The sequence below is a fragment of the Canis aureus genome, chromosome 17, assembly GCF_053574225.1.
Source record: "Canis aureus isolate CA01 chromosome 17, VMU_Caureus_v.1.0, whole genome shotgun sequence".
NCBI classification, from domain to species: domain Eukaryota; kingdom Metazoa; phylum Chordata; class Mammalia; order Carnivora; family Canidae; genus Canis; species Canis aureus.
Window position 1 is genome coordinate 37,206,987 of NC_135627.1, and position 27,765 is coordinate 37,234,751.

A 27,765-nucleotide genomic window follows, 5' to 3' on the forward strand; every position below is an offset into this window, starting at 1 on the left:
GTTCAAGATGATTTCAGTAAGTGTAATAGCTATTTCACCTAAAATAGACTCCAAGATACTACTATGAAATATCATCACAAATGTGTCCATGCAAACCCAGAAATAAATATTTGCTGGAAACTTTTCTATCTCATCTTTATGTCATTAAATATTTAATACTTGTATTAAAAATTCCAAAAATGATTGCAAGTTTTAACAATTTCAATATGCAAATTATTGCTCTTTTGTAAAAGGCATTTTCAATGTTTCCATTTTTATTGAACTACTTGTGACTAAACTGGGAAAATGTAAGCACATGTATTTATGATTTTCACACATGAGTGTTTTAAATATATTACAATTTGTATACTTCTCATGACAAAAGATTTGTCTTAAATTGTGTTCCATTTTTTTTAACAGATGGCTTCTTTGAATATTGGGAGAGCAGGTGCCTGTGTGGTAGTCATCAAGCAACCTTGACTTATTTTTATTTGGAGAGATTTTATTTGCTGGAGTGGTTATTTTTATATCAGAGGGCAAGAATGAGAATTTCCTGAGATGAAAATTCTTCAAGAACAAGGATTTCTGTAGATTTACCTACTGGTGTCAAAAGAGGTAGAAGATCAAAGAATTATAGGAATCGAAATAAACATCAAACTGCTATGGGAACAATGTCTGGCCGTATATTAGTTAGTTCAGGAACGGTTATTGGTAATTTGTTTTGTATTGTAGCATACAATAACTAAAGTTACCAAAGGCTTGTTTTTCTTGAGCAATTAAAAGGAAAGACCAGTATTTGTGACATGGATAATTTCGTGACTACAACTCCATTGTTTTATAGTTTGTGGCAATATCAAAGAGGTCGAAGATACGATATTTAATCTGATAGAATCTGATTGGCTTACTATTTTCCTAATCAGATGTGGTCATTCTAGGAGGCAGAAAGACGTTTTATTAAAACAAACACGTTTCTTCCTCATTTTCTAAACTATGAGGACAATTAGAGAAACAGATTCATGCCTGCTTCTTGCATTCAGAAAACAAACCGTTCTGTTAATCAAAGCTGCATATATCATCAGTGAGGATGGTTGAATTTTATTGCAATCATATTAGCAATCTGAAGCTGGCAAACACAAAGGATTGTTTTCATTAGGCTTACCACATTGCTTTGCTTTTTAAACACACTGAGCCAAAGAATCAGTACAATTATGGGCTTTTGCCTCATGTTGAGTTCAGTGTAAGCATGGAAGCTAGTTATTCTGAATGTTATATATATCCATTGCATGTTAAAGTCCTTTAGAATTTTGTTCATGAAAAACAGACAAACAAAAAAATCTTAGGATTTTGGGAGAAAAATCTATGATCCATTCATTTGGAGTGTTAATGATCATTGTTAGAAGGAAGTCAGGCTTCTGATCCTCATTTCCCTCTTTTCAAACTTGTTACATTGATATGCACATTATTTTATGCCAAATGTTTGTAATTGTTTAAAGCATAAAGTGGAAGCATTACGCAATGTCCTTAATAGGTTCATGTAAATTTTAAATATAATTAATAAATGATAGAACATTTGCTTTTATCACTGTATCTTTCTTCAATAAATTTTAATTCAAATCTGAGTAAAACACTGACAAGGTAGGCCATTTTTATTGCTTGACTTTTCAAAAAATCAAAAAGTGTAGATCTCTCTTAAAAATGTGTATTTCCGGGACCCCTGGGTGGCGCAGCGGTTTGGCGCCTGCCTTTGGCCCAGGGCGTGATCCTGGAGTCCCGGGATCGAATCCCACGTCGGGCTCCCGGTGCATGGAGCCTGCTTCTCCCTCTGCCTGTGTCTCTGCTCTCTCTCTCTCTCTCTCTCTCTCTCTCTGTGTGTGACTATCATAAATAAATAAAAAAATTTTAAAAAATGTGTATTTCCTCCTAAATATTAGGCTGATACCAAATGCAGTCTTTAGATAATTGCTTTCTTCTGTAGTCACTCATTTGAGGCAGTTAACAATAATTCTTACAAGACACACATCCCATAATGAGTGCTGATAATTGTACAGTAATTAGAAAAGGTAAGAAAATTCCTCTTTTGATTCAGTGTAAACTATGGAACTGATTTTTATTGTTGGATGGAGGAAAATGTTTGAAATCTAATAACCAAGGAAAATATCAATAGTTTGTATCAAAGAAATACTAGGAAATCTAAATTTTCCCAATATATACATGTGATCACATTTATTAGTCACATTTTATGTCAGAAAAATTATGTCACTAGAAGTAAAAGATAGGAGGAAGTATCAACGAATTTTTAAAATTAGGAATTTACCTGAAACAAATTTGCTGCATTCAGCCAAATCTATATGTAGATCATATTAGCCTACCACTACTGCTTATATTGGTACATCAACTGACCAAATGATGACACTGAAGAGCACTTTGGACAATGAATTGTAAGCCTATATGAGATAGGGTGAATGGATATCATTGTGCCAATTTGCTGAGAAGGAAATTGTCCTTCAAGGTCACATCTAAATAAGTCCCTGCACTTACTATATACCCTGCCATGATTCTAATCCAGGATTTTTGAAATTTGGTTCTCTCAGTGATAATTCAGCTATGCTAAAAATCTCCATTTGAAGTAAAACTTCTGCTAAAAACAGGATTCACTATTTGGCTCTTTAATGAATAAGGCCTATTTAAATAAATTAGAGAAAATAGCATCAAGGAGGCCAGTTTCCAAGATATTGTTCAGTATTTTTATTACACTGATATCCCTGGAGTATAACTTATTTTTACAAATAGCACTATGAAATCTTAGAATATCTTCCAAATATTTTCCACTTTAATAATGACTATTAATGAGAACAGGAATATATAATATGGTCAAAATTATTTATAAAGTGTGCATTCACATCCAATCTCCAAACATTGTAATACTGATTTTTTTATGTTGTACATTAAAAACAAATAAAACACAATCAATCTTATAGTTAAAATAAAATTAAAAAGGTGAGGTTTGTTAGTTTCCCCTGCATACTGGAACAAGAGACTGAATAAGAACAGAAGCATTAGTGCAATCTCCTGAAAAATATTGGCTACCCAAAGAGTATAAGAAGTTTAAATTATTAATTACATTATGTATGGTTTGAACAAACCAGCAAGTCTATGCACTAAATAAAAATTTGCAACAGCTAAAACCTGTGATAACAACTCTAAAAAATTAACATTTAAATATAGGCAAAAATTTAATATTTAAATATCTATGGTCTTATATTTCTATATTAAAATGTTTATAAAATATTTAAGATTTTGCAGCTTTGGGCAATTCTTTTAAACATGTCCATGTCACTTGTTAAACCTGTATATAGTGTTTTTAGAATTTCAAAAGAGATGAAAATTAAGTATAAATAGAGAAATGATAATTTAAATTAATCTTTTAGGCATGAAGGTGAACAGAATTTGTCACCCCAAAATATGCCTCTTTGGCATAAGGATTATCTTGAGCTGCTTGTTTTTTAAGAAACAGCAGATAGAGGAATAGCTCTGAAAACTGTGTATTAGATACCTTTTCCTAAGGAACACTTACATTTATATGGAAAATCTCTGTTTGTAAGAATGTTTCCATCTCTGTAACTGGAAGAGGAGGAGGACTAAAGCTCTAGAAATTTAATGAAGAAGGCAACAACTTAAATCTGCCTAACAAGCTTACCCTTATTTACTGTGCTTTTCTTGACAGCCTCCCAAAACTGGCCCCCACTCCCAACATCTCCTTTTATCTTTTGTTGGTGAAGGTATTTAAGGTGGTGCCTTGGGCCATATTGGAGAGTTAGTTTTCCTGGGTATCGCCCATATGTACAGGAGGTGTACATGTTATTAAACTTTGGTTTGTTTTTCTCCCATTAATCTCTTTTACTACAGGGGAGTCTCAGCCAAGATCCTAGAAGGGTAGAGGAAAAATTATTTTTCCTCCCCTATAGGCAACTTTATTAATTTGTTTCCTATAAAGGTTTAACAGGACTTCTTCCTATAAATATATCCCACTATTACCCTACTAGATAATTTGAAAAGACACTGAACTGTATCATTTTATGGACCATGATTTCTTTTTTTTTTTTTTAAGACTTTATTTATTCATGAAAGACACACACACACAGAGAGAGACAGAGACAGAGATCTAGGTGGAAGGGGAAACAGGCTCCATGCAGGGAGTCTGAGGTGGGACTCGATCCTGGGACTCCAGGATCATGCCTTGAGGGTGAAGGCAGATGCTTAACCGCTGAGCTACCCAGGCATCCCATTTTTTTTTTTCCCATGGTTGTCTTATATGGAAAATTGTTATTTTGTGACTATATAAATTTTGTATATTGTTTTTGCATTAAGTTTCTATAATTTGATAGTCACAATCATTAGATACTTTATATATACAGATTTGAATTCAGAAACATATGCATTTATATATTATATACATGGATATAACTGGAATATTTTCAATTTATCATGCTTAGATTTGTGACTTTTAGTAATTGAAATTTTATTGATATTTAACTTTCTTATGCTTGAAAATAAATGAAAAGTAACACAAGTTACTACACACAAAAATATTTATGTATTCAGAATATATGAAAAACACATTGTGAAAATGAAATCATTTATTTTATTTGCTTATTATTTCCATGACCAAGTATCAAACTCTACAGGTGCAGGCACTGGACTCAGTACACATTACTTTCTCCTATGTAGCTCACAGACATGAAAGACAAATAAATACATGATTTCATCATATTTCAATAATGTTGAGAAAAATCTCTTCAGGATACTTTCAGGATCTATGCTATATATCTGAGGGATATCTAACTTTATTTTGTGGATGTGATGCCTGAATCTTTAAGGATGATGTTAAAAGAATAATTCTTCCCTACTTCACTGGTACATGAAGAAATTTTTTTTTTTCCCCAAGACATTTCTGGTCTTTGGTACTATCCATATCTCCTCTAAACGATAGTGAACCTAGTGATAATGTGGCAGATGAGTGATAATGTTGGGAAAATAAACTAAAACAAACAAATAAAAACAAGCAAAAATGTTCTAAACCCAGAAAATCTCCCCACAAAGGTAGTAAGAAAAAAAAAATTTCTTATTGAATAATCATGAAATCAGGATGTGATATACATCATAGGCAACATAAGACTGTACAGACTGAAAGATACCCCACTCTTATATATAGCCAAACAATTCATTATCACATATTTTCTTTTCTTTTTTCTTATGATCATTTATTTTCATATCTAAGTGTTTGGTTTTTTTTTTTTTTTTAACTTTTATTTATTTATGATAGTCACACACAAAGAGAGAGAGAGGCAGAGACACAGACAGAGACAGAAGCAGGCTCCATGCACCGGGAGCCCGACGTGGGATTCGATCCCGGGTCTCCAGGATCTCGCCCTGGGCCAAAGGCAGGCGCCCAACCGCTGTGCCACCAAGGGATCCCGTGTTTGGGTTTTTTTAAGTCCATCTGAAGTAAATATTTTTTTTAAAAAGCAGTTAGTTCATATAGAGTGTTATATTAGTTCTAGGTTTACAATATACATCAATATACAATACACATTAGTTCTAGGTGGATTTCCATACATCACCTGGTGCTCATCATGACATGTGCATTCCTGAATCCCTATTAACTTTTTTTTTAAAGATTTATTTATTTATTCATGATAGACATAGAGAGAGAGAGAGGCAGAGACACAGGAGGAGGGAGAAGCAGGCTCCATGCCGGGAGCCCGACGTGGGACTCGATCCTGGGACTCCAGGATCGGGCCCGGGCCAAAGGCAGGCGCCAAACCACTGAGCCACCCAGGGATCCCCCCCCTATTAACTTTTTAACACATCCCCCATTCTCTTCCATATTGCTCTACCCCCTCCTTTCTGGTAACCATCAGTTTGTTCTCTATAATTAAGAGTCTGTTTCTTGATCTTTCTCTCTCTTTTTTTCCCTTTGCTTGGTTGTTTTGTTTCTTAAATTCTGTATATGAGTGAAGATGAGAAAGGGTGTTATTTATTAAATTACTCCTAAAACCCAGCAGACAAATAGTAGTTAGGTAGGTGAAATGAGGTATATGATAAGCAGAGAGTTCCAATTATGAGAGGCTGGAATTTTTACAAAGGAAGAAACAAGAGAAAGTAGATCACATGATTATATTATGCCTATTATTTTATAATCTGTCTCAGTCTTACTAAAGACTGGAAAGGAGAGTGGTCCCTAGTTTCATGTAGACAAATTTCTGGCTTAGTATCAGAGTGATTCTTACTGACACCAATTATCTTGAAATGGTAATTTTAGTTTGCTTGGGAACTAATCCCCAGTTTGCTTAGAAGGGCAAACCTATTCCTCTGCCTACTGAGGAACTTATGATTTCAAAATAAGATGTAGAATTCTTCTATTGATGATAGAGATAATCAAACCCACAGCAGCAATGCCTTTTACATTAAAGAGATAAAATTAAAATGTTTGTATTGTTAAAGGATAAACTGAGGCATATTAAACATTTTAGTGTTAACTAAACAAAAATAGATGCCATTGTGGCAGGGCCAAAGTGGAAATGGTTAAAAGTGATATAGGAACTAGTTAGGGGTAGACAGGGTTAGGCAGGGAATGATAAGGGAAAAGGCCCAGATCAGGTTCCCAGGAATCTGTGGGGTCCCATAAATCCTAAGGACACCGAAAGCCCCCAAAGTCAGGCTCATATCCATCCCAAGAAAACAGAGATAAGTTAGTAAAAACAACCTGGCTCCCTAGCTCCAAAATGGTAGGGAGTATCCCCCTTTAATGGCTACTAAAGAATCACAGAAACTCATCAGATCACAAAGAAATACATCATTAGGTGTTATCAATAGTCCTTGCTCAAACCAAGATGGCACAAGAATCTCAAGGCCATGGGCTACCTGAGTAGACTCACAGAAATCCCAGATACAGAGAAATATTATGGAGGAGATTCAAAAACATCTTGTTAGTATGATAGATTTACATAGTCCAGCATGTTTGTTCTAAATATCCACTCTGATATTAACAAGAAATTTACCAAGTTCCCTGGTCAGTTTCCTATAAAAGACAGACCATGAAAGCCCTTAGTGGCAACCCTTTTGGGACCCCTCTCACTTCTGAGAGCTTTCTCTGTATCTCTGCTTAAAAAACCTCTATCATTTTTTGACTCCATGAGACAAAACCAAGCTCTTCCGTATCAAAAGCACTCCACCTAAGGGAGCTAGGGGAAAGACTTACATAAAGGTGCAGAAATGGAGGAAATTACTTGATTGGCTATAACTTAAAGCTTTGTTGGCTGTTTGGGATTTCACAACCTACAGCCATTACAGGCTATATTTTGATTTGCTTATGTAGGCCACCACCGTATTAAAACCTCAGTCTAATGGACTCCTTGTTTAACTAATTTAACAGTATTTATAAATTTTAATGTGTTAGAAATTCATCACAATTGACTTAAGATCCTATTAAGTAAGAAGTAATACTGATTTTAGATTTTAAATTTTATATGGAAGGGTAAAAGAAAATGTGACAAAGTTTATAAACATTTTAATATTAAAAATTAAACCACTGAATTTATTATTTTAATAAATGTATTAGAGTTGACTAATGTTCTAAAGTTTTCTAAGGATAAGTATTTCACAAACTTAAAACACAAGCATTGTTATTTTTATGAATGTAGATTAAAATGGGTGAGTGAATTTAAATAAGCTGAAAATGGGACTGATCATTTAAGGGAATTTAATATGCTTAAATTTATATAAGCACACATTAATCAAGGGCCCCCTGTTACTATTTCATAGATTTATAAATAAATCACTAAGACTTTGAAAGTTCAATTTAGAAATGCATGGAAAATATTGTTTGTTGACAATAATTATTTTTAAAAGTTGGTATTTATTCTATGAACAACCACTAATAGTATTTTTCAAATACAAAGCACACTCACTCAAAAACAAAAGTACTGTTTATGTTTATAAAATACTTTCATATGTATTACTAATTCATCATTACTTCAATATTCAAAATAACAGTTTTCAGAATTATACTCTATCCATTATAGAATTAGGAATAGAATTACATAGCACAGCTATGACAATTCATTTTATTAAATACTATTTATGAGAAAATAAGTATTTGCTCACATTGACTCAAATTACCTAACTTGTGGGTACTAGATTACCTACAATAAAAAATGTAAAGTGTTCTTATTCTATATAGAAAATATTATAGTGACTATAACTTGATATCTTTGTGTAATGTAAGTGTATTTCTATTCTACTGCATTTTTCCCTATCTTAGGACCAATCACCTTTGTTGGTTAAAATATTTGAACATAAATTTGAATAAATATATTTCTCAGTAATAATTCAGACAGTTGACTATGTAGAAATTCATAACTGTCATATCCTTTATGTCTCACGCCCATAAACAAAATTGCTTAAGTCCTTTTAAAAATAATACATACTTAAATGCCTATATTTCTCCAAATGTTCAAAACCTGTTCCTTTCCCTCATTTTTATTACCAGATATAAATGAAGTATGATAATTGGCTGATACAAATGGCATATTTAGATTTTAACTGGTATAGAAGATGCTCACAGGGAATTTATTTTTAATCTAAATGTTTGAAAAGGGGATTATATTAAAGCTAGTTTGATGTCAATTAAAAAATTAAGAAAATTCCTAAAGGAGTATAAGAAATAGGCTATGAAGTGTACACATTAGGAAAGGTTGTTAAATTGCATGTCCAAGCACTACCTTGATTGATTTTTACTCTGATCTTCTCACCAAATTATATTTGCAAAAGTAACCATGGAGACTAAAAGCTTCACTACTGAATTGAACTAGCAAAGTAATACCAAAGAATGTAGTAAAAGGAAAGCAAAGGTGCTTTCAGAGTCAAAAAGGTGTCTTATTTTAACATAAAATACTCTACATTAATTTTTCTAAATCCTAGGAATTCAAAAGCATCTACCCACTCACTGGAAGAGTAGTAACAGAGAAGCAGATTAACCAGTCAACAAAATGTTTATGCTTTGATGCCAGTCTAATATTCTATGTGTTTGTTGATTGTCAAATAGTTTAGAATATAGAAGTATATTTCTTTAATAAATATATCACATTTCTAGATCTACATTCACAATCAGAATTAATCAGATCTATGATTATAAAATACATTATTTTAGTGTTTGAAAAATTTTTTGGACTAAAGCTACTATTCATACATTATGCTATTAATTTAAACAGAACACCAATCAAAACAATCAAGAATTTTTAGAAAATTTTCAGTTCTTCAATTGACTTGAATTATGTAAGCATATAGAAATTATAGATCTAGGTTAAAATGAATAAATGGTTCTCTAATTTATAGGGAGAAAATAAGTTAAATGTAGTATGTTCATAATGCAATATATTCATTTGTCGAATATTCACTAAAAACCTTGTATAATGTCAGGAATCCAAATTGGTGTTGGAGGCATAATTTTAAACAACAAATGGTTCTTTATATCAGAACAGTGAGAATAAAGACACTCAGAAGCAAATAATACCTAGAATAAGTGATATGATAGATTTAAGTACCAGATGTAAAGGAAGTTGATCAGGGAATATCAAATTGCTTGGGGAGATGAACAAGGATTTACCTAAGAAACTCTTATTTGTAAGGACAGAAAAGTCAGGAGGAGGAATCTGAAGTAGTCTTGAAGTGAGGTGTAGAAAGCAATTATGTTCTTTCTCTAACCACTTCCCACTTGTCCCCTGCATACCTACAACTGCTAAATCTAGGTAGGAGGAGGGTATTTCTGCTAGTACTTTCTTCAGGAGCTCAGAAATAAATCCCAAACTGTCTTCTGCTGAATCCTTAGGAAATGCAAACCAACTAATCTTGAATTCCTATGTTAACAATGCTAAGTAGCTTTAATTTGGAAAATTATAGGGTGCCTTTCTCTCTTGTGTGAGGAAAAGAATCATATGTATTTATCAATCGACTTTTCTTTCTTTAGAACTATAAATTATGGATAAGAATCCAAATAGCAAGAATTTCTGAATGAACTTCATTTTACAGTTTAATTGATGCATATTTTTGTCTTATATTTGTAATATTCAATAATATACAAAACATTTCCTTAAACTTCTGAAAGAATTCTAAGTGGTTAAGAGGTTATATTTTGGGTTTGGATCACACGGGTTGTATCTAGGCTCTGTCTTTTCCCGTTATGTGAGTAGGGCAAACTACCTACCTTCTTTGTTCCTGACTTTCCTCCTGGTAAGTATATTGAGAGGATTATGAAAATTATTTAAACCACTTAGCCCAATGCCTAACCCTTAACAAATCATTGATAAAGATTAACAAAACAAAACAAAACAAATAAAAGGCCCTTGAGGGTGCCTGGGTGGCCTCAGTTGGTTAAGTGTCCACCTCTGAATTTTGGCTCAGGTCATGATCTCAGGATTATGAGACTGAGCCTGTGTTGGGCTCCATGTTGGGCATGGAGCCTGATTAAGATTCTTTCTCTCTCTCCCTCTGACCATGTCCATCTCTTTCTCTCCCTCTCTAAAACAAAACAAACACAAAAACAAAACAAAACAAAACAAAACAAAACAAAAAGCCCTTGAACTGTGATAACAGCTATGCATGGTAAATGTTTACAGAGAAAATCAAAAGATTGATTATTTACTACTAGGCAATCATTTTAAGGGAAGCAATTATATAAATACATTTTTTCATAAAGTTTATTTATTTTCTCTGAGAAATGTACACCCATTAACAAAACCCAGGTTAATATCAGCACTAGCTCTAAATCAGAAAAAAACAAAAAACATTTAAAAAATATAAACTAAGTAAATAACTAGATCATCAAGTAATTTCATATATTATGAAAGCAATCCTGTTTGTAGTAGGGTTAGGGAAAAAAGGAAAAACTTCCTAACTCACAGAGAAAAAAGAAAATTGTCAAAAATTACAATATAGTTATAAATACACAAAAATTATCTCTTCCTGTCATATTCATACCCTTCCTAATTTCCTTTTTTTTCCTTCCTAATTTCCATTTACCACATTCTACTCACTTTATCAATCAAAACAGTCTTGCAAAAGACCAAATTACATAGATTATATAGATGATTTTATTCAGACTGTTGTAATAGAAGGAATGTTCATTAATGAAGACGTTTTAAAAGACTAGGGAGGAAAAGTTGGGTTCATAATCGTGGAAACAAGGGGGTTATGAAGAAGGATGACAGTGAGTCCTACTTGAAGGCTTGAGGTGTTTAATTCTTGGAATATGCCAAAAAAGTCACTCTTTCGCAGTTAACCATTTCTCAGAACACAAAAGGGAAGGGGAGGATCTCTTGACAAGCTTTCCAGGAAAAGAGAGCTCAGATAAATTCAACATTGTTAGTCCCTTATTTATTCAATATTAATATTATTCAATGTTAAACAATTTAAAGACAATCCTAAATCTCCTGAGTGGACAAAAGGTTAACTGGAATAGGTAAGTTAAGCTTCCAGACACAGGGATGCAGTACATTTATAGTCAGCATCAGAAAACCAGAACTATTACTATACCAATGGATGAACACAGGATCATAAGCATCAAAGCTCATAAATTATCTTTAAGGTATACTCCACAGGTCTGATAGATTTTTTTTTCTTTTTTTGCAAGGGTGGGCATCATCTTTAAAATATTTAGGTAATTCACAAAATTTAAATATATACAACTTGACCAGTGAAAGCCCATTTCTAACATTTTCTTAATTAACTAATTAACAAGCAAATTAAATTAATTTGCTTATAGTCTTCCTTCCTGTACTGAACTCACAAGATTTCTTCTATTCAAATCTCTTATTTTAATATCATAGAGAAAAAAAAAGATTAAAATGTCAAAATGATTGCCCTAAATTATTAGGCATTTAATGAGCTCTTCTATTTTAAACTCCAACAGCAGTCTTTTGGAAACAGCTATGTTTACAGACTAGTTACGGTTTTATTTTTCAAATTTTCTCCTTTTGAATACCGTAAGTTTTCTAAGTTCTTTTTTTTATTTCTGATGTCATCCTGATGTTTCTTAGGGTACTCTTCAAAAGGGATAGCAAGCTCGAGATCCCTGTTACAAATGCCATGTTTGTATTTAACAGTGGTGCAGACTGTCAATATTTTCAGTTTGTTAGGGGCATCTGGGTGGTTCAGTGGTTGATGATCTGCCTTTGGCTCAGGTAGTGATCTTAGAGTCCTAGGATAGAGTCCTGCATCAGGCTCCCTACAGGGAGCCTACTTCTCTCTCTCTGCCTATGTCTCTGCCTCTCTCTCTCTGTGTCTCTCATGAATAAAATCTTTAAAAAATATTTTTTCAGTTTGTTAAAATATAAATTAGTTGTATAATGTTTATAAGGAAACTGATAATCCTCTCAGATTCCTCAAGTTCTTTTATAGAAATGTATAGTGATTGCCTGAGAGTTTTTGAAGTGGTAATACCTGCCAACATTGTAGCTGTATTTCAGTTAAAAAAAAAAAAAAAATCTCCAATGTCACATCTCCCAGTATTCAAAATCTACCTAACATTAGCATAAATGTAGATTTTGAAAAGGTTCATGACACATTACCCCAAGATATAGCACCTTCACACATTGAATATTTTAAGTTGAAGGAATTTGAGAATATGGCAGATGCAGGAAGGCAACATGGACCTTCTCTCCCAGCCCCTTGTCCTTCTGAAACAGGTCATAAAACCCTCCAATGAGAGGTGCCTTCCTCATACCCAGAAGAAAAGAGTATCGTTATCTTTGAAGACAAAGTCCACCATGAAGAATCTCAATAAACAGACTGAATGTGCTAGAAAGTTCGCTAGTAAACCAGTTCCCCTGGTTTACTACAATGACCTCACACTCCTCAACTTATCATATTCCTTCACAGCTATCTACTCTTCATCAAACCTATCTTTAAAGTACATAGTGTTTCTTTGGTACACAAAACCTAGCGTAAAAGTACATAGGTTTAAGCCTTCCTTAGGAAGGCTCCCATGCCATGTAAAACTTTATATTAAATAAAATTTGTGTGCTTTTCTCCTGTTAATCTATCTTCACCAATTTAATTTTTAGATTCATCCAGGGACCCTAGAGGATAAAGGGAAAACTTTTCCTTCTCTACATTTTCATTTCTGGTTCTTTAAAATATATTTTCTTGTTATTGTTGCTGGTTTATTATTATTTTATTATTTACTATTTACTATATAGTTTTGCTTTTTTTTTCCTTCCTTTTTTCCCCCTGTTCCAATATGAACTTATTGACTAGAGAGCCATATAAAATAGGAGTAAGCTTCTATCTGTGAAATGGGGTTATTAATCTTTCATATGATTTAAGACAATATCTGAAAGAAAATAAGTACATAATAAAGATTAGTCATTACCTGTATTAGACACATTCAATTATTCCAATTATATTATTTATTTAATTTTAACCGAATTTTATTTCTCTTTACTCCTTTTAAAAGTATCTCAGGTATGGGGCACCTGGGTGCTTCAGTTGATTAAGTGTCTGCCTTTGTTTCAGGTCATGATCTCAGGAATTGAGATTGTGCTGGCTCCCTGCTCAGAAGGAAATTGCTTCTTTCTCCCTCTGCCTCTACCTCTCACTCTCTCTCTCTCTAATAAATAAATACATATACATACATACATATCTCAGGTACAGTATATCACTACTGTTTTTGTTTATATGAGAAACATCACTGTTTTCCATGTTCTGAGAACTGTAATTTAATTATATTTATACCTTTCTTACTTAAATATTATTTACCCTCAAGAATTACATTCTGGTGATAATTAATAAGACACAAAACAACCAAAGTTGGAGAGGATGCGGAGAAAGGGGAACCCTCTTGCACTGTTGGTGGGAATGTGAACTGGTACAGCCACTCTGGAAAACTGTGTGGAGGTTCCTCAGAGTTAAAAATAGACCTGCCCTACGACCAGCAATTGCACTCTTGGGGATTTACCCCAAAGATACAGATGCAATGAAACGCCAGGACACCTGCACCCCAATGTTTATAGCAGCAAGGTCCACACATTAATTACAAATACTGTAGTATAAAAATCCCAGTTCTTTACAAAAATTATATATTAAAATATTCTATACACTTTAAATTAGTAACTGGAACATACATATATATCAATTCTGCACAATTAAATCCATCTTGGCTGGGAGTATTCTATCAATGTCCACAATAGCCAAACTGTGAAAGGAGCCTCGGTGTCCATCGAAAGATGAATGGATAAAGAAGATGTAGTCTATGTATACAATGGAATATTACTCAGCCATTAGAAATGACAGATACCCACCATTTGCTTCAACGTGGATGGAACTGGAGGATATTATGCTGAGTGAAGTAAGTCAATCGGAAAAGGACATTATATGGTCTCATTCATTTGGGGGATATAAAAATTAGTGAAAGGGAATAAAGGGAAAGGAGAGAAAATGAGTGAAAATATCAGTGAGGGTGATAAAACATGAGAGACAGCTAACTCTGGGAAACAAACAAGGGGTAGTGGAAAGGGAGGTGAGCGGGGTGTTGGAGTGACTGGGTGATGGGCACTAAGGGGGGGCACTTGGCAGGATGAGCACTGGGTGTTATGCTAAATGTTGGCAAATTGAACTCTAATAAAAAAAATTTTAAAAAAGAATTACATTCTTCCATATCTGATTGGAAAAGACATCCAATTCTCCTTAATAACTGAGCCATGGTTTATCTTTAAGTGGCGGTAGCTAATAATAAAACTGTTTCTCTCTCTCTCTTTTTTTTCTTGTCTGTATTGTTCGTAGTCGGCAGTAAAACCATAGGCTGGAATTCCCAGTAAATTGTATATTTGATAGACTTTATAAAGCAACCTTCAATAGCAAATAAGAAAAAAAAACAAAATTGAGCAATAAATAAAAGAAGAAAATTGAAATGAATTGCACATTGTCTGGAAAATCATGAAGACAAAAAATAAGAACATTCTGTGATTTGTGAAGCCTTCATCACCTGCTTTTCTTTTTTGTAAAGACTATTTGAGGAGGGGGGGGGAATAATATTTTTTTGTAGAAGAATGGTGATTATTATACTTAAGTTTTATTTCCCTCTTTGCTATGGTATGATACAACAATTTCATAAATTAGCCATTGCCTATTTAAACTTCTTCCTAGTATGAAATTGCACTATCACCATACACTTGTAGAAGCTATAGAGAATATAATAACTTTCATTCTTACTCATTATCTCTCTCCCTCCTTCCCTTTCTCTCCTGTCCCTCACTTGCCCCACCCTCCTGTCTCTGCCTTTCAGCAATTACATCTCACATCTTCTAGAAAAATGTTTTACCTTGAACTCTATCCATTTGGGTTACTGAAAAACTGTCTGTCATTTATATTGACCTTTTCTTTGACCAAAGTTAACTTGTTAAGTGACGGATATTTCTCTACAGTTGGACCTATCATTATAAACTCATACCATGAACTTCAATGATTCCCCAGGACCAAGATGTTAGCACAAGATATTCTTACTACTCCTTTTTTTTTTTTTTTTAAGATTTTACTTATTTATTCATGAGAGACACAGAGAGAGAGGCAGAGACACAGGCAGAGGGAGAAGCAGGCTCCATGCAGGGAGTCCGACGTGGGACTCAATCCTGGGTCTCCAGGATCCTGCCCTGGGCTGAAGGAGGCGCTAACCTGCTGAGCCACTGGGGATGCCCTTACTATTTCTATTAGAGTCTTAAGACTCACACAGATACTTGGGACTCTTCTCCTATCTAGGTTTTGGTACATGATTGGTGCAGGAAGTATAATTCCAGGAGTAGCTAAAGTGGTTTCCTACTTATCTTTCAGGGCTGATAGAAACTAAGAGCAGACACAGAATGACTTCATACCTGTTGAACAATTTTAAGCTCCTCAGACAAAGCCTGTCTTCCATTAGATATTTATTCATGAATGGAAATAATAATTACATACACATGCATACACACGTACACATAATAAATGTTGCCTAAGTGGTCTCAAATTATCTGTGATAAGGATCTCTAATTAATTTTTTTTCCTGTCTAATACAGATGAATATCTTTGCAAAATACAATAAAAGCATCAAATGGATGCTAATTGTTGTAGAAGTTTCGAATGTTTATTTTGTTTCTGTACTTAAACTGTTAAAGACTTATAACAAATAATTTTTATCACATTACATTAACCTGAATATCTTTATTCCATGAAATGTCACTATATCTACTGGGATTAGATTTTAGTGAAAGCACTGAAATCAAAGTGTTATAAACCAGAGATGATAAGAGTCTGTTTCTAGTATATATAAAATCTGAAGATATGCAGGCCCATGCTTGGTATATAGCAACTCTATCACAGAGCCTGCAGATACCCAGCCTCCCTCCATTCCATTGTCCATATACTTGGGCTCTCTTGGTTTTCCATTTGGGGAACCTGGTGGCTTTAACAATCTGTCACCCTATCTGTATAAAGGCAGCAGGAGCCAGGAAAAGACACCTAATAACAACAAAGCACTGATGTGAGCTATTGAAATTCCAAGAACCTGACATAGAGCACTTCTGTCTTTACCTTATTAGCCAACATTTAGTTACAGGGCCACACTTAACTATGTAAGAGTGTTTGAGATGAAATCTTTAAAATCTTCATCCTGGGCACTTTGACTAACTAAAAAAAAAAAAAAAAGAAAAAGAAAAAGAAAAAAGAAAAAAGCCAGGAAGGGGGAAGAAACTGCAAGCTATACCCCTGAGCTTATTGCATAGGTACAATTTAATGTTTATTTTTTTTATTTTTTATTGGTGTTCAATTTACTAACATACAGAATAACCCCCAGTGCCCGTCACCCATTCACTCCCACCCCCCGCCCTCCTCCCCTTCTACCACCCCTAGTTCGTTTCCCAGAGTTAGCAGTCTTTACGTTCTGTCTCCCTTTCTGATATTTCCCACACATTTCTTCTCCCTTCCCTTATTTTCCCTTTCACTATTATTTATATTCCCCAAACGAATGAGAACATATAATGTTTGTCCTTCTCTGATTGACTTACTTCACTCAGCATAATACCCTCCAGTTCCATCCACGTTGAAGCAAATGGTGGGTATTTGTCATTTCTAATAGCTGAGTAATATTCCATTGTATACATAAACCACATCTTCTTTATCCATTCATCTTTCGTTGAACACCGAGGCTCCTTCCACAGTTTGGCTATCGTGGACATTGCTGCTAGAAACATCGGGGTGCAGGTGTCCCGGCGTTTCACTGCATCTGTATCTTTGGGGTAAATCCCCAACAGTGCAATTGCTGGGTCGCAGGGCAAGTCTATTTTTAACTCTTTGAGGAACCTCCACACAGTTTTCCAGAGTGGCTGCACCAGTTCACATTCCCACCAACAGTGTAAGAGGGTTCCCTTTTCTCCGCATCCTCTCCAACATTTGTGGTTTCCTGCCTTGTTAATTTTCCCCATTCTCACTGGTGTGAGGTGGTATCTCATTGTGGTTTTGATTTGTATTTCCCTGATGGCAAGTGATGTGGAGCATTTTCTCATGTGCTTGTTGGCCATGTCTATGTCTTCCTCTGTGAGATTTCTCTTCATGTCTTTTGCCCATTTCATGATTGGATTGTTTGTTTCTTTGGTGTGGAGTTTAATAAGTTCTTTATAGATCTTGGAAACTAGCCCTTTATCTGATATATCATTTGCAAATATCTTCTCCCATTCTGTAGGCTATCTTTTAGTTTTGTTGACTGTATCCTTTGCTGTGCAAAAGCTTCTTATCTTGATGAAGTCCCAATAGTTCATTTTTGCTTTTGTTTCTTTTGCCTTCGTGGATGTATCTTGCAAGAAGTTACTATGGCCGAGTTCAAAAAGGGTGTTGCCTGTGTTCTTCTCTAGGATTTTGATGGAATCTTGTCTCACATTTAGATCTTTCATCCATTTTGAGTTTATCCTTGTGTATGGTGAAAGAGAGTGGTCTAGTTGCATTCTTCTGCATGTGGATGTCCAATTTTCCCAGCACCATTTATGGAAGAGACTGTCTTTCTTCCAATGGATAGTCTTTCCTCCTTTATCGAATATTAGTTGACCATAAAGTTCAGGGTCCACTTCTGGGTTCTCTATTCTGTTCCAATGATCAATGTGTCTGTTTTTGTGCCAGTACCACACTGTCTTGATGACCACAGCTTTGTAGTACAACCTGAAATCTGGCATTGTGATGCCCCCAGATATGGTTTTCTTTTTTAAAATTCCCCGGGCTATTCGGGGTCTTTTCTGATTCCACACAAATCTTAAAATAATTTGTTCTAACTCTCTGAAGAAAGTCCATGGTATTTTGATAGGGATTGCATTACACGTGTATATTGCCCTGGGTAACATTGACATTTTCACAATATTAATTCTGCCAATCCATGAGCATGGAATATTTTTCCATCTCTTTGTGTCTTCCTCAATTTCTTTCAGAAGTGTTCTATAGTTTTGAGGGTATAGATCCTTTACATCTTTGGTTAGGTTTATTCCTAGGTATCTTATGCTTTTGGGTGCAATTGTAAATGGGATTGACTCCTTAATTTCTCTTTCTTCAGTCTCATTGTTAGTGTATAGAAATGCCACTGATTTCTGGGCATTGATTTTGTATCCTGCCACGCTACCGAATTGCTGTATGAGTTCTAGCAATCTTGGGGTGGAGACTTTTGGGTTTTCTATGTAGAGTATCATGTCATCGGCGAAGAGGGAGAGTTTGACTTCTTCTTTGCCAATTTGAATGCCTTTAATGTCTTTTTGTTGTCTGATTGCTGAGGCTAGGACTTCCAGTACTATGTTGAATAGCAGTGGTGAGAGTGGACATCCCTGTCTTGTTCCTGATCTTAGGGGAAAGGCTCCCAGTGCTTCCCCATTGAGAATGATATTTGCTGTAGGCTTTTCATAGATGGCTTTTAAGATGTCGAGGAATGTTCCCTCTATCCCTACACTCTGAAGAGTTTTGATCAGAAATGGATGCTGTATTTTGTCAAATGCTTTCTCTGCATCTAATGAGAGGATCATATGGTTCTTGGTTTTTCTCTTGCTGATATGATGAATCACATTGATTGTTTTACGGGTGTTGAACCAGCCTTGTGTCCCAGGGATAAATCCTACTTGGTCATGGTGAATAATTTTCTTAATGTACTGTTGGATCCTATTGGCCAGTATCTTGTTGAGAATTTTTACATCCATGTTCATCAGGGATATTGGTCTGTATTCTCCTTTTTGGTGGGCTCTTTGTCTGGTTTTGGAATTAGGGTGATGCTGGCCTCATAGAACGAATTTGGAAGTACTCCATCTCTTTCTATCTTTCCAAACAGCTTTAGGAGGATAGGTATGGTTTCTTCTTTAAACGTTTGATAAAATTCCCCTGGGAAGCCATCTGGCCCTGGACTCTTGTGTCTTGGGAGGTTTTTGATGACTGCTTCAATTTCCTCCCTGGTTATTGGCCTGTTAAGGTTTTCTATTTCTTCCTGTTCCAGTTTTGGTCGTTTGTGGCTTTCTAGGAATGCGTCCATTTCTTACAATTTAATGTTTAAAAGAGTTCCCAGCAATAACGCATTTGATTCATTACTTAAAAAAAAAAAATCCCATCTAAAGTTTCTTTGCCCTCAAAAACTTTTTGAAATAGTAAAGAACTATTTTTCCCCAAAATTGGAATTACTAGAGCTCAGTTTCTGCTCATATTCTATCTATTCCAGGAAATAAAATGCAGATTTAATTTTAATACAGTTCAGTGACCTTCTCTATTAGATATGAGTGACAAAGTACATTTCACTGTGTTAGTGACATTGACTTCACTGGACAATCATATCCTCAATAGTGTCATTTACTAAGGAGACAAAAGGAGTATATATATATTAGTATCATTTAAACTTGACAAAAGAATATCACTTCTGGGATGGATTAAGTATTGGCATGGCAAATTTCATGGTCACTTCTGATAATTCAGGATGAACTTTTATAACATATGCCCTTTTAAGAACTAATACAAAAGGATAGTACTTAAACCCATCTGGAGAACTTTTTTCCTAATAACATTTATGAAATCACAGTTGCCTAAAGTCCTTATCAATGTAATTTGCTAATCCACATGAGCCGCTGTGAAGAACAGAACATTCACATTAATTTTAATATATATAAAGATTAGACTTCTTTTGGACTTTTGGTAACAAGTCACATAAAATTCTTTGCTTCCCTCCCAAAACTTCTTTCTTCCCCAGTGCCCCAGATCAAGAACAAAGAAAGAAAGAAAGAATGAATGATAGCTTAGAATATGATATATTAGAGGAGGACGCTATTTAGATTACATTATGAGGATTGGACATAAGATAATGTAAATATACATGTACTAAAAGAAATGTGAATTTATAGTGTGTTTATTTTCATAAGATTAGCATAAATGCTTTAAATATGTATTTTCTCACATTGTGACCTTGAGGCTTGAGTTCCATTTGTAGTTCAGACAGAAGTAATTCAATAGTTTAGGTAAGAGATGATTGTATCTTGCATGGGGTTAGTGATGGTGAAGATGAAACATATGTTAATAAATTGGAGTATCCATCAAAGGGATTAGTGATGGATTCTATTTATAGGTAAGAGGTAAAAAGAGTGATGCGTGGGTTTCTAAGCTGTTGAAGCATAATGGTATTGGTACCATTCACTGAGATAGGGAGAACTGAAAGAGAAACATACTTTGAAATCAGTGTTGTGCACAATTTCAGAATGGATGCAACAGAAAGATTATCTGACACAATTATAAAATATGTTCTTAGAGTAGAAAGAAACCTTTGAAATTATCTAGTCCATCATTTTAAATGATGATAGCTATACTGTTTCTGCTTGGATGTTTCAAGTGATAATATCTTCTTGGCTTTATAAATCCAGAATATTTTTTAAATAGGCATCATTATTTTGATATTCTTCTTATGTTCAGACAATATCTGCTCCTTTGTAGAAGATAATAGCAATTTTGAAAGTAAAATAGAGTTCTATAGGTCTTTCTCTATCAGTTCAAAAAGACACTGACACTTCTTAATGAAATATTTATTGTTTAGAAGGGCAAACCTATTCCCCTGCCTACCAAAATGGGAACAAGTTAGAACTGATATACAAATTATGGAGACAGTCAAACCCACAACAGAAATGTTTGTTTTTTTATTAAACTGAGGAATACAATTAACAAGTTTGTATGGTTAAAAGATAAACTGAGGTATATTAAACATTTTATGACTTATTTGAGCAAAACTCAATTCCAATTGGGTAGTGCCAAATTAGCAGTGGAAAGAATGCTCTCCCTATTGGAACCACCTGTGGGATCCCCAAATATGTGGCAGAAGTCATTGCATATATGCCAGATTATTATATACATGTGGTAGTTTATGCTTTTTCAACTTAATTAGTTTGTTGATTTATAAAACAGCGATTGATGCTTGCTTGCTTTTTTTTTTTCCTTTTTTTTTAATTTATTTTTTATTGATGTTCAATTTACTAACATACAGAAAAACACCCAGTGCCCGTCACCCATTCACTCCCACCCCCCGCCCTCCTCCCCTTCCACCACCCCTAGTTCGTTTCCCAGAGTTAGCAGTCTTTACGTTCTGTCTCCCTTTCTGATATTTCCCACACATTTCTTCCCCCTTCCCTTATATTCCCTTTCACTATTATTTATATTCCCCAAATGAATGAGAACATATAATGTTTGTCCTTCTCCGACTGACTTACTTCACTCAGCATAATACCCTCCAGTTCCATCCACGTTGAAGCAAATGGTGGGTATTGCTTGCTTTTTGAATAGTATGATAAACCAAAAGCCATAGACATCAAGAACTTGAGGGGAAAAAAAATCTAAACACTAAGGACATCATTGAGACTGATGTTATTCTTTTTTGAGAAACAGGTACTTTGTTTATGTAAGATATTTTATGTAACATATGTTAAGTCAGAAAGTGTGAAGGGTCTGAGACTTTATCCTACTTGTAAGTTAATAAGTTAATCTATGTAATTTCATGCATATCCTGACAGAAGTATCAAATTGCAGAGAAACAGGCCATGTATAACTCACACTTATAGATAGCAGAAATTTATTCCTCATAGTTCTGGAAGCTGAGAAGTCCAAGATCCCCAGCAGATTTGGCATCTGGTGAGAGCCCACTTCCTGGTTCATAGACAGCTATCTTCTTGCCTTGTCTTCACATGGTGGAAGTGGGGAGGGAGCTCTCTGAAGCCTCTTTTATAGGGCACTAACCTCACTAATGAGGGCTCCACCCTTATGACCTAATCACCCTCAAAGGCTCAGCCTCCTAAATCACATTGGTGTTAGCTTTCAACAAATGAATTTTAGGAGGACATAAACAATCAGTCAATTGCCTACAGTGAGAATCAGGTATTATTGGGTACACAGTGGATTCATATCACAGGACAGGTGATCCAAAATTGTATCACTTAGTGCTCATATTGGGAAGCTGATACATATACCCCATTAGCCCTGTGGTGAAAAAAGACTCTATTTTATTTATTTATTTTTTTATAATAAATTTATTTTTTTATTGGTGTTCAATTTACCAACATACAGAATAACACCCAGTGCTCATCCCATCAAGTGCCCTCCTCAGTGCCCGTCACCCATTCACCCCCACTCCCACCCTCCTCCCCTTCCACCACCCCTAGTTCGTTTCCCAGAGTTAGGAATCTCTCATGTTCTGTCTCCATTTCTGATATTTCCCACACATTTCTTCTCCCTTCCCTTATATTCCCTTTCACTATTATTTATATTCCCCAAATGAATGAGAACATATGACGTTTGTCCTTCTCCGATTGACTTACTTCACTCAGCATAATACCCTCCAGTTCCATCCACGTTGAAGCAAATGGTGGGTATTTGTCGTTTCTAATGGCTGAGTAATATTCCATTGTATACATAAACCACATCTTCTTTATCCATTCATCTTTCGTTGGACACCGAGGCTCCTTCCACAGTTTGGCTATCGTGGACATTGCTGCTATAAACATCGGGGTGCAGGTGTCCCGGCGTTTCATTGCATCTGTATCTTTGGGGTAAATCCCCAACAGTGCAATTGCTGGGTCGCAGGGCAGGTCTATTTTTAACTCTTTGAGGAACCTCCACACAGTTTTCCAGAGTGGCTGCACCAGTTCACATTCCCACCAACAGTGTATGAGGATTCCCTTTTCTCCGCATCCTCTCCAACATTTGTGGTTTCCTGCCTTGTTAATTTTCCCCATTCTCACTGGTGTGAGGTGGTATCTCATTGTGGTTTTGATTTGTATTTCCCTGATGGCAAGTGATGTGGAGCATTTTCTCATATGCTTGTTGGCCATGTCTATGTCTTCCTCTGTGAGATTTCTCTTCATGTCTTTTGCCCATTTCATGATTGGATTGTTTGTTTCTTTGGTGTGGAGTTTAATAAGTTCTTTATAGATCTTGGAAACTAGCCCTTTATCTGATATGTCATTTGCAAATATCTTCTCCCATTCTGTAGGCTGTCTTTTAGTTTTGTTGACTGTATCCTTTGCTGTGCAAAAGCTTCTTATCTTGATGAAGTCCCAATAGTTCATTTTTGCTTTTGTTTCTTTTGCCTTCGTGGATGTATCTTGCAAGAAGTTACTGTGGCTGAGTTCAAAAAGGGTGTTGCCTGTATTCTCCTCTAGGATTTTGATGGAATCTTGTCTCACATTTAGATCTTTCATCCATTTTGGTTTATCTTTGTGTATGGTGAAAGAGAGTGGTCTAGTTTCATTCTTCTGCATGTGGATGTCCAATTTTCCCAGCACCATTTATTGAAGAGACTGTCTTTCTTCCAATGGATAGTCTTTCCTCCTTTATCGAATATTAGTTGACCATAAAGTTCAGGGTCCACTTCTGGGTTCTCTATTCTTTTCCACTGATCTATGTGTCTGTTTTTGTGCCAGTACCACACTGTCTTGATGACCACAGCTTTGTAGTACAACCTGAAATCTGGCATTGTGATGCCCCCAGATATGGTTTTCTTTTTTAAAATTCCCCTGGCTATTCGGGGTCTTTTCTGATTCCACACAAATCTTAAAATAATTTGTTCTAACTCTCTGAAGAAAGTCCATGGTATTTTGATAGGGATTGCATTAAATGTGTAAATTGCTCTGGGTAACATTGACATTTTCACAATATTAATTCTTCCAATCCATGAGGATGGAATATTTTTCCATCTCTTTGTGTCAAAAGACTCTATTTTAATCTAAAATGTTAGTGTCTTATGATCTGAGGAGAGGAAGATCTCTTGGTTTGTTACACTGAACTTTAATCAGATGTTACTCAGGGGATGGTATATCTATTATCATTATTACTCTGAAATGTAAGCAAATCTTCAGGAAGACAATAATTTTTACTATCCTGAAATGTGTCCAGGGAGTGAAATGTTCTGTAATTCCTTTCCTATGAAGACCTGAAGTATACAGGAAAAAAGAAAAAGAAAAAGAAAAAGAAAACTCAGGGAAACCCAGGAAGAACTATCTTCTGGCATTATACATATACTAGAATCAACTTAGATTCTTGTAGGCACACAGAATTTCTGAATATAACAATGGCTCCTGATTCTTCTCAAGGTCTCATCATGGCAAATCAAGACCGTGTCACCCACAACATTCTTAGTGAATCTGTCATGGAGCCTCAGGCTCTTAATGAAGTAGATTATGATGAAGAAGCAGCAACTGTTATTAGCCAGTCAGAAAAAAGTTAGAATGAATTGGATAATTCTAAACTCTCAAAGAGCAGTGCAGCCAGGTTTCTCCACCAACTAAAGGAAGATAATTCTGAGTTAATTAATAAACCGTGGACTGATGATATTCAGCAGAAAATAGCAACACAGTCACAAATAAAAACCCCTCCAGGAGCTCCATCATCTGTCCCTTCCATCAGGGGAACAGAAAGCTGTCTATGAATGCTACCAATGCTGTCAAGAAAATCCACACCAGGCTTCAGTCTGAAGAATCTACTGAGACTCTAGATTCAAGCTATATTATGGGATAAGTGTTAAACTCAAGGAAGCAAAACCAGTTGTTAAAGTGAAAGGAAAATTGGATTTGTGTGCTCCTTCCAAGCAGAAGAAAAACACCTTAGCAGCTGGCACAGCTCCACAGACTTACCAAATAGCAATAAATCCAGGTTGGATGCCCTCAAACACATGAAACATGAAGTGGAACACTAAACGGAAGAATACAAATGGTGGACAGGACCTGAAGTCAAGCAACTACAGAGTAGCCAGTCCAATAGACTTTACTCTGTCACTGGTGAGCTCCCTCTATTTCCTGGTTTGGTACCTTAAAGAAAGTGAGCTCCAACTGTATAAAGTAGAGACAAGGCAGCAACTGGAACAAGTGTTAGGTGATCATGGAGAGCTCACTGAGCGCTTACAGCTAAAATTTCTCTTCTTAAAGAAGAAAATACTGTTACCCAGTCAAGACTTCAGCAGTACATGGTCACAACAGATGGGCAACTTATATTACACAGGCCGTGAAGAACTGTCCTTTAATAAATAGCAACAAAGAAAGTCAGGCATCAGAAAGGGGATCCATGAGTAGGAAAACTATAGATAAATTAGAGGGCTCTGTTGTAAATGCCAATGTCTCTGTGCCATTGATGTTCAGAGAGGAAGAACTGGTTGAGTTTCCATAGGAAGATTTGCCTGTTAAACTATCTCACATGCCAACCTCCCCCCCGCTCCCCTGCCCGATAACAATAGTGTGAATCTGCCCAACAGTTTTACAGCGCATATATTTGAGTCTGGCAGATCAAATAACACCATCAAAGCAGAAGATCAATTTAGAATTATCTCCGTTACAAGATGTATTAAGGAGGACTGTTCAAACTTGTCTTAATCCACGAATTCCTCCAACTACGGAAATGATTGAGAAGCAACAAAAGTGAGAGGAGATGACCTTACCTATTCTCACAGACAATCAGAATTCAGACAAAGAGAGTTACCTCTTCATTCAGTGGTGGAGAATCCCACATGAGGGAAGATCTGGAGAACAAAGCCCAGGATCCTTTTGTTAATCTCTTGCAGCCCCTCTGCAGTTCCCATTCACTCAGCAAGCCAGAATCCCCAATTTCTCAGAAGAACCCCCAATACTGGAAGATGGGAATAGCTTAGAACAAATGAGGCATCAATATAGAGAAAGGACATCATGGATGAATTACTGAGTTGACAATGCAGAATTCAGCTATCAGGCACATCAGAATAATATTGGGCTGGGAGAAGAGCAAGGGGATGGACTTCAGGAATTAAACAAACAAGAGACAGGTCATGTTAAGTGACATGACTGCTACTTTTCCAGCAGCAAAATCTCTAACACCAAGCAGCATGCAGGAATGGATTGCAGAAATGAATCAGCAGATTATGGATGCTCATGGAAAATTCTTGCAGAGCAACAGATACTTGCTGGTTTGAATCTTTCCTCTCCACCAGTATCACCCATTCTGTCACCTCTCAGAGCATGGATTGAAGGAGAAAGGGGATAATTGAAGTATCTAACATAAGAACAGACTCCCCCAACAGTTCAAAATGCAGTGCTATCTCTCCTACCAGTGAAATAAATATAAGATCTTCAGAGGCTACTAGTAATTCTTGTTCTCCATTAAATCTACTTCAGAAAGGGTGAGATACACACTTCTTAATCCAAAAGCAAAGACTGAGAAACAAAATGAAGAAAGCTGGTTTGTTCTTTCTACCCACCAGTATAAAGTACCCACCAGTCATAAATGAAGTGAGTTTTAGAGAGTTTATCTCAGGAATATATCTCAGTAATATATCCTTGAGCTTTCCCTCCTCTTTCTCTGGCCCTGCTTCCAAATTTTCATGTTCTTCTTTTAGATAAAACCTACAAAGATCTTACAATTTAGTACTTATGGAACAAAGAATAAAGCAATTATTTTAACTTTTGACCTTTTCAAATAGATTTCCAATACCTAACCAATAAATAATCTCCTATAAATAAAATACTGACTATAGGGAAAAATTATAAACTGAAAATTTTTCAGGAAAAGTTTTTGAGGCTCTAAGATTTATTAATTTAAGATTTATTAATTTTTTATCTTATTTTATCCTATTATCTATCTATGTATCTATGTATCTATGTATCTATCTATCTTTTTTTTAAATTTTTATTTATTTATGATAGGCACACAGTGAGAGAGAGAGAGGCAGAGACACAGGCAGAGGGAGAAGCAGGCTCCATGCACCAGGAGCCGGTCGTGGGATTCGATCCCAGGTCTCCAGGATCGTGCCCTGGGCCAAAGGCAGGTGCCAAACCGCTGCGCCACCCAGGGATCCCATCTATCTATCTATCTATCTATCTATCTATCTATCTATCTATCTAACTAAGTAGGTGCAATGAAGTCCAACACAGGGCTTGAACTCATGACTCTGAGATCAAGACCTGAGCTGAGATCAAGAGTTGGACACTTAGTTAACTGAGCCACCTAGGTTCCCCTTCATTCATTTATTCTATCATTTACTTAAAGTATTATTAATATTTAATGATATAATAAACATAGTCACAATCTAGTGTTGAAAACAATGTATAATCATACAAGTAGAGAGAAAACTGCAACTATGAAAAGAACTATCAACCGAATTTGGCAGTTGTATCGGGGAAGAGTCTCTGAGGCACTGATGCTGCTTAATGAAGAATGAATGTAACTTACCTAGAAGAACAAGGAAGGAAGGACAGTCCA

General features: G+C 35.5%; 1 protein-coding gene and 1 pseudogene across 1 annotated transcript in view; both read left to right on the plus strand.

Moving 5' to 3' along the window:
- Positions 1-1,558, plus strand: part of KLHL1 (kelch like family member 1) — a 362,820-nt gene extending 361,262 nt beyond the window's left edge. Inside the window, exon 11 of the mRNA XM_077855417.1 lies at positions 400-1,558. Within this exon, the coding sequence (XP_077711543.1) occupies positions 400-459 (60 nt within the window). The 3' untranslated portion in view covers positions 460-1,558. The remainder of the gene's footprint in view (positions 1-399) is intronic.
- Positions 1,559-12,683: 11,125 nt separating this feature from the next.
- LOC144287628 (spindle and centriole-associated protein 1 pseudogene) lies at positions 12,684-26,794 on the plus strand (annotated as a pseudogene).
- Positions 26,795-27,765: the final 971 nt, after the last annotated feature.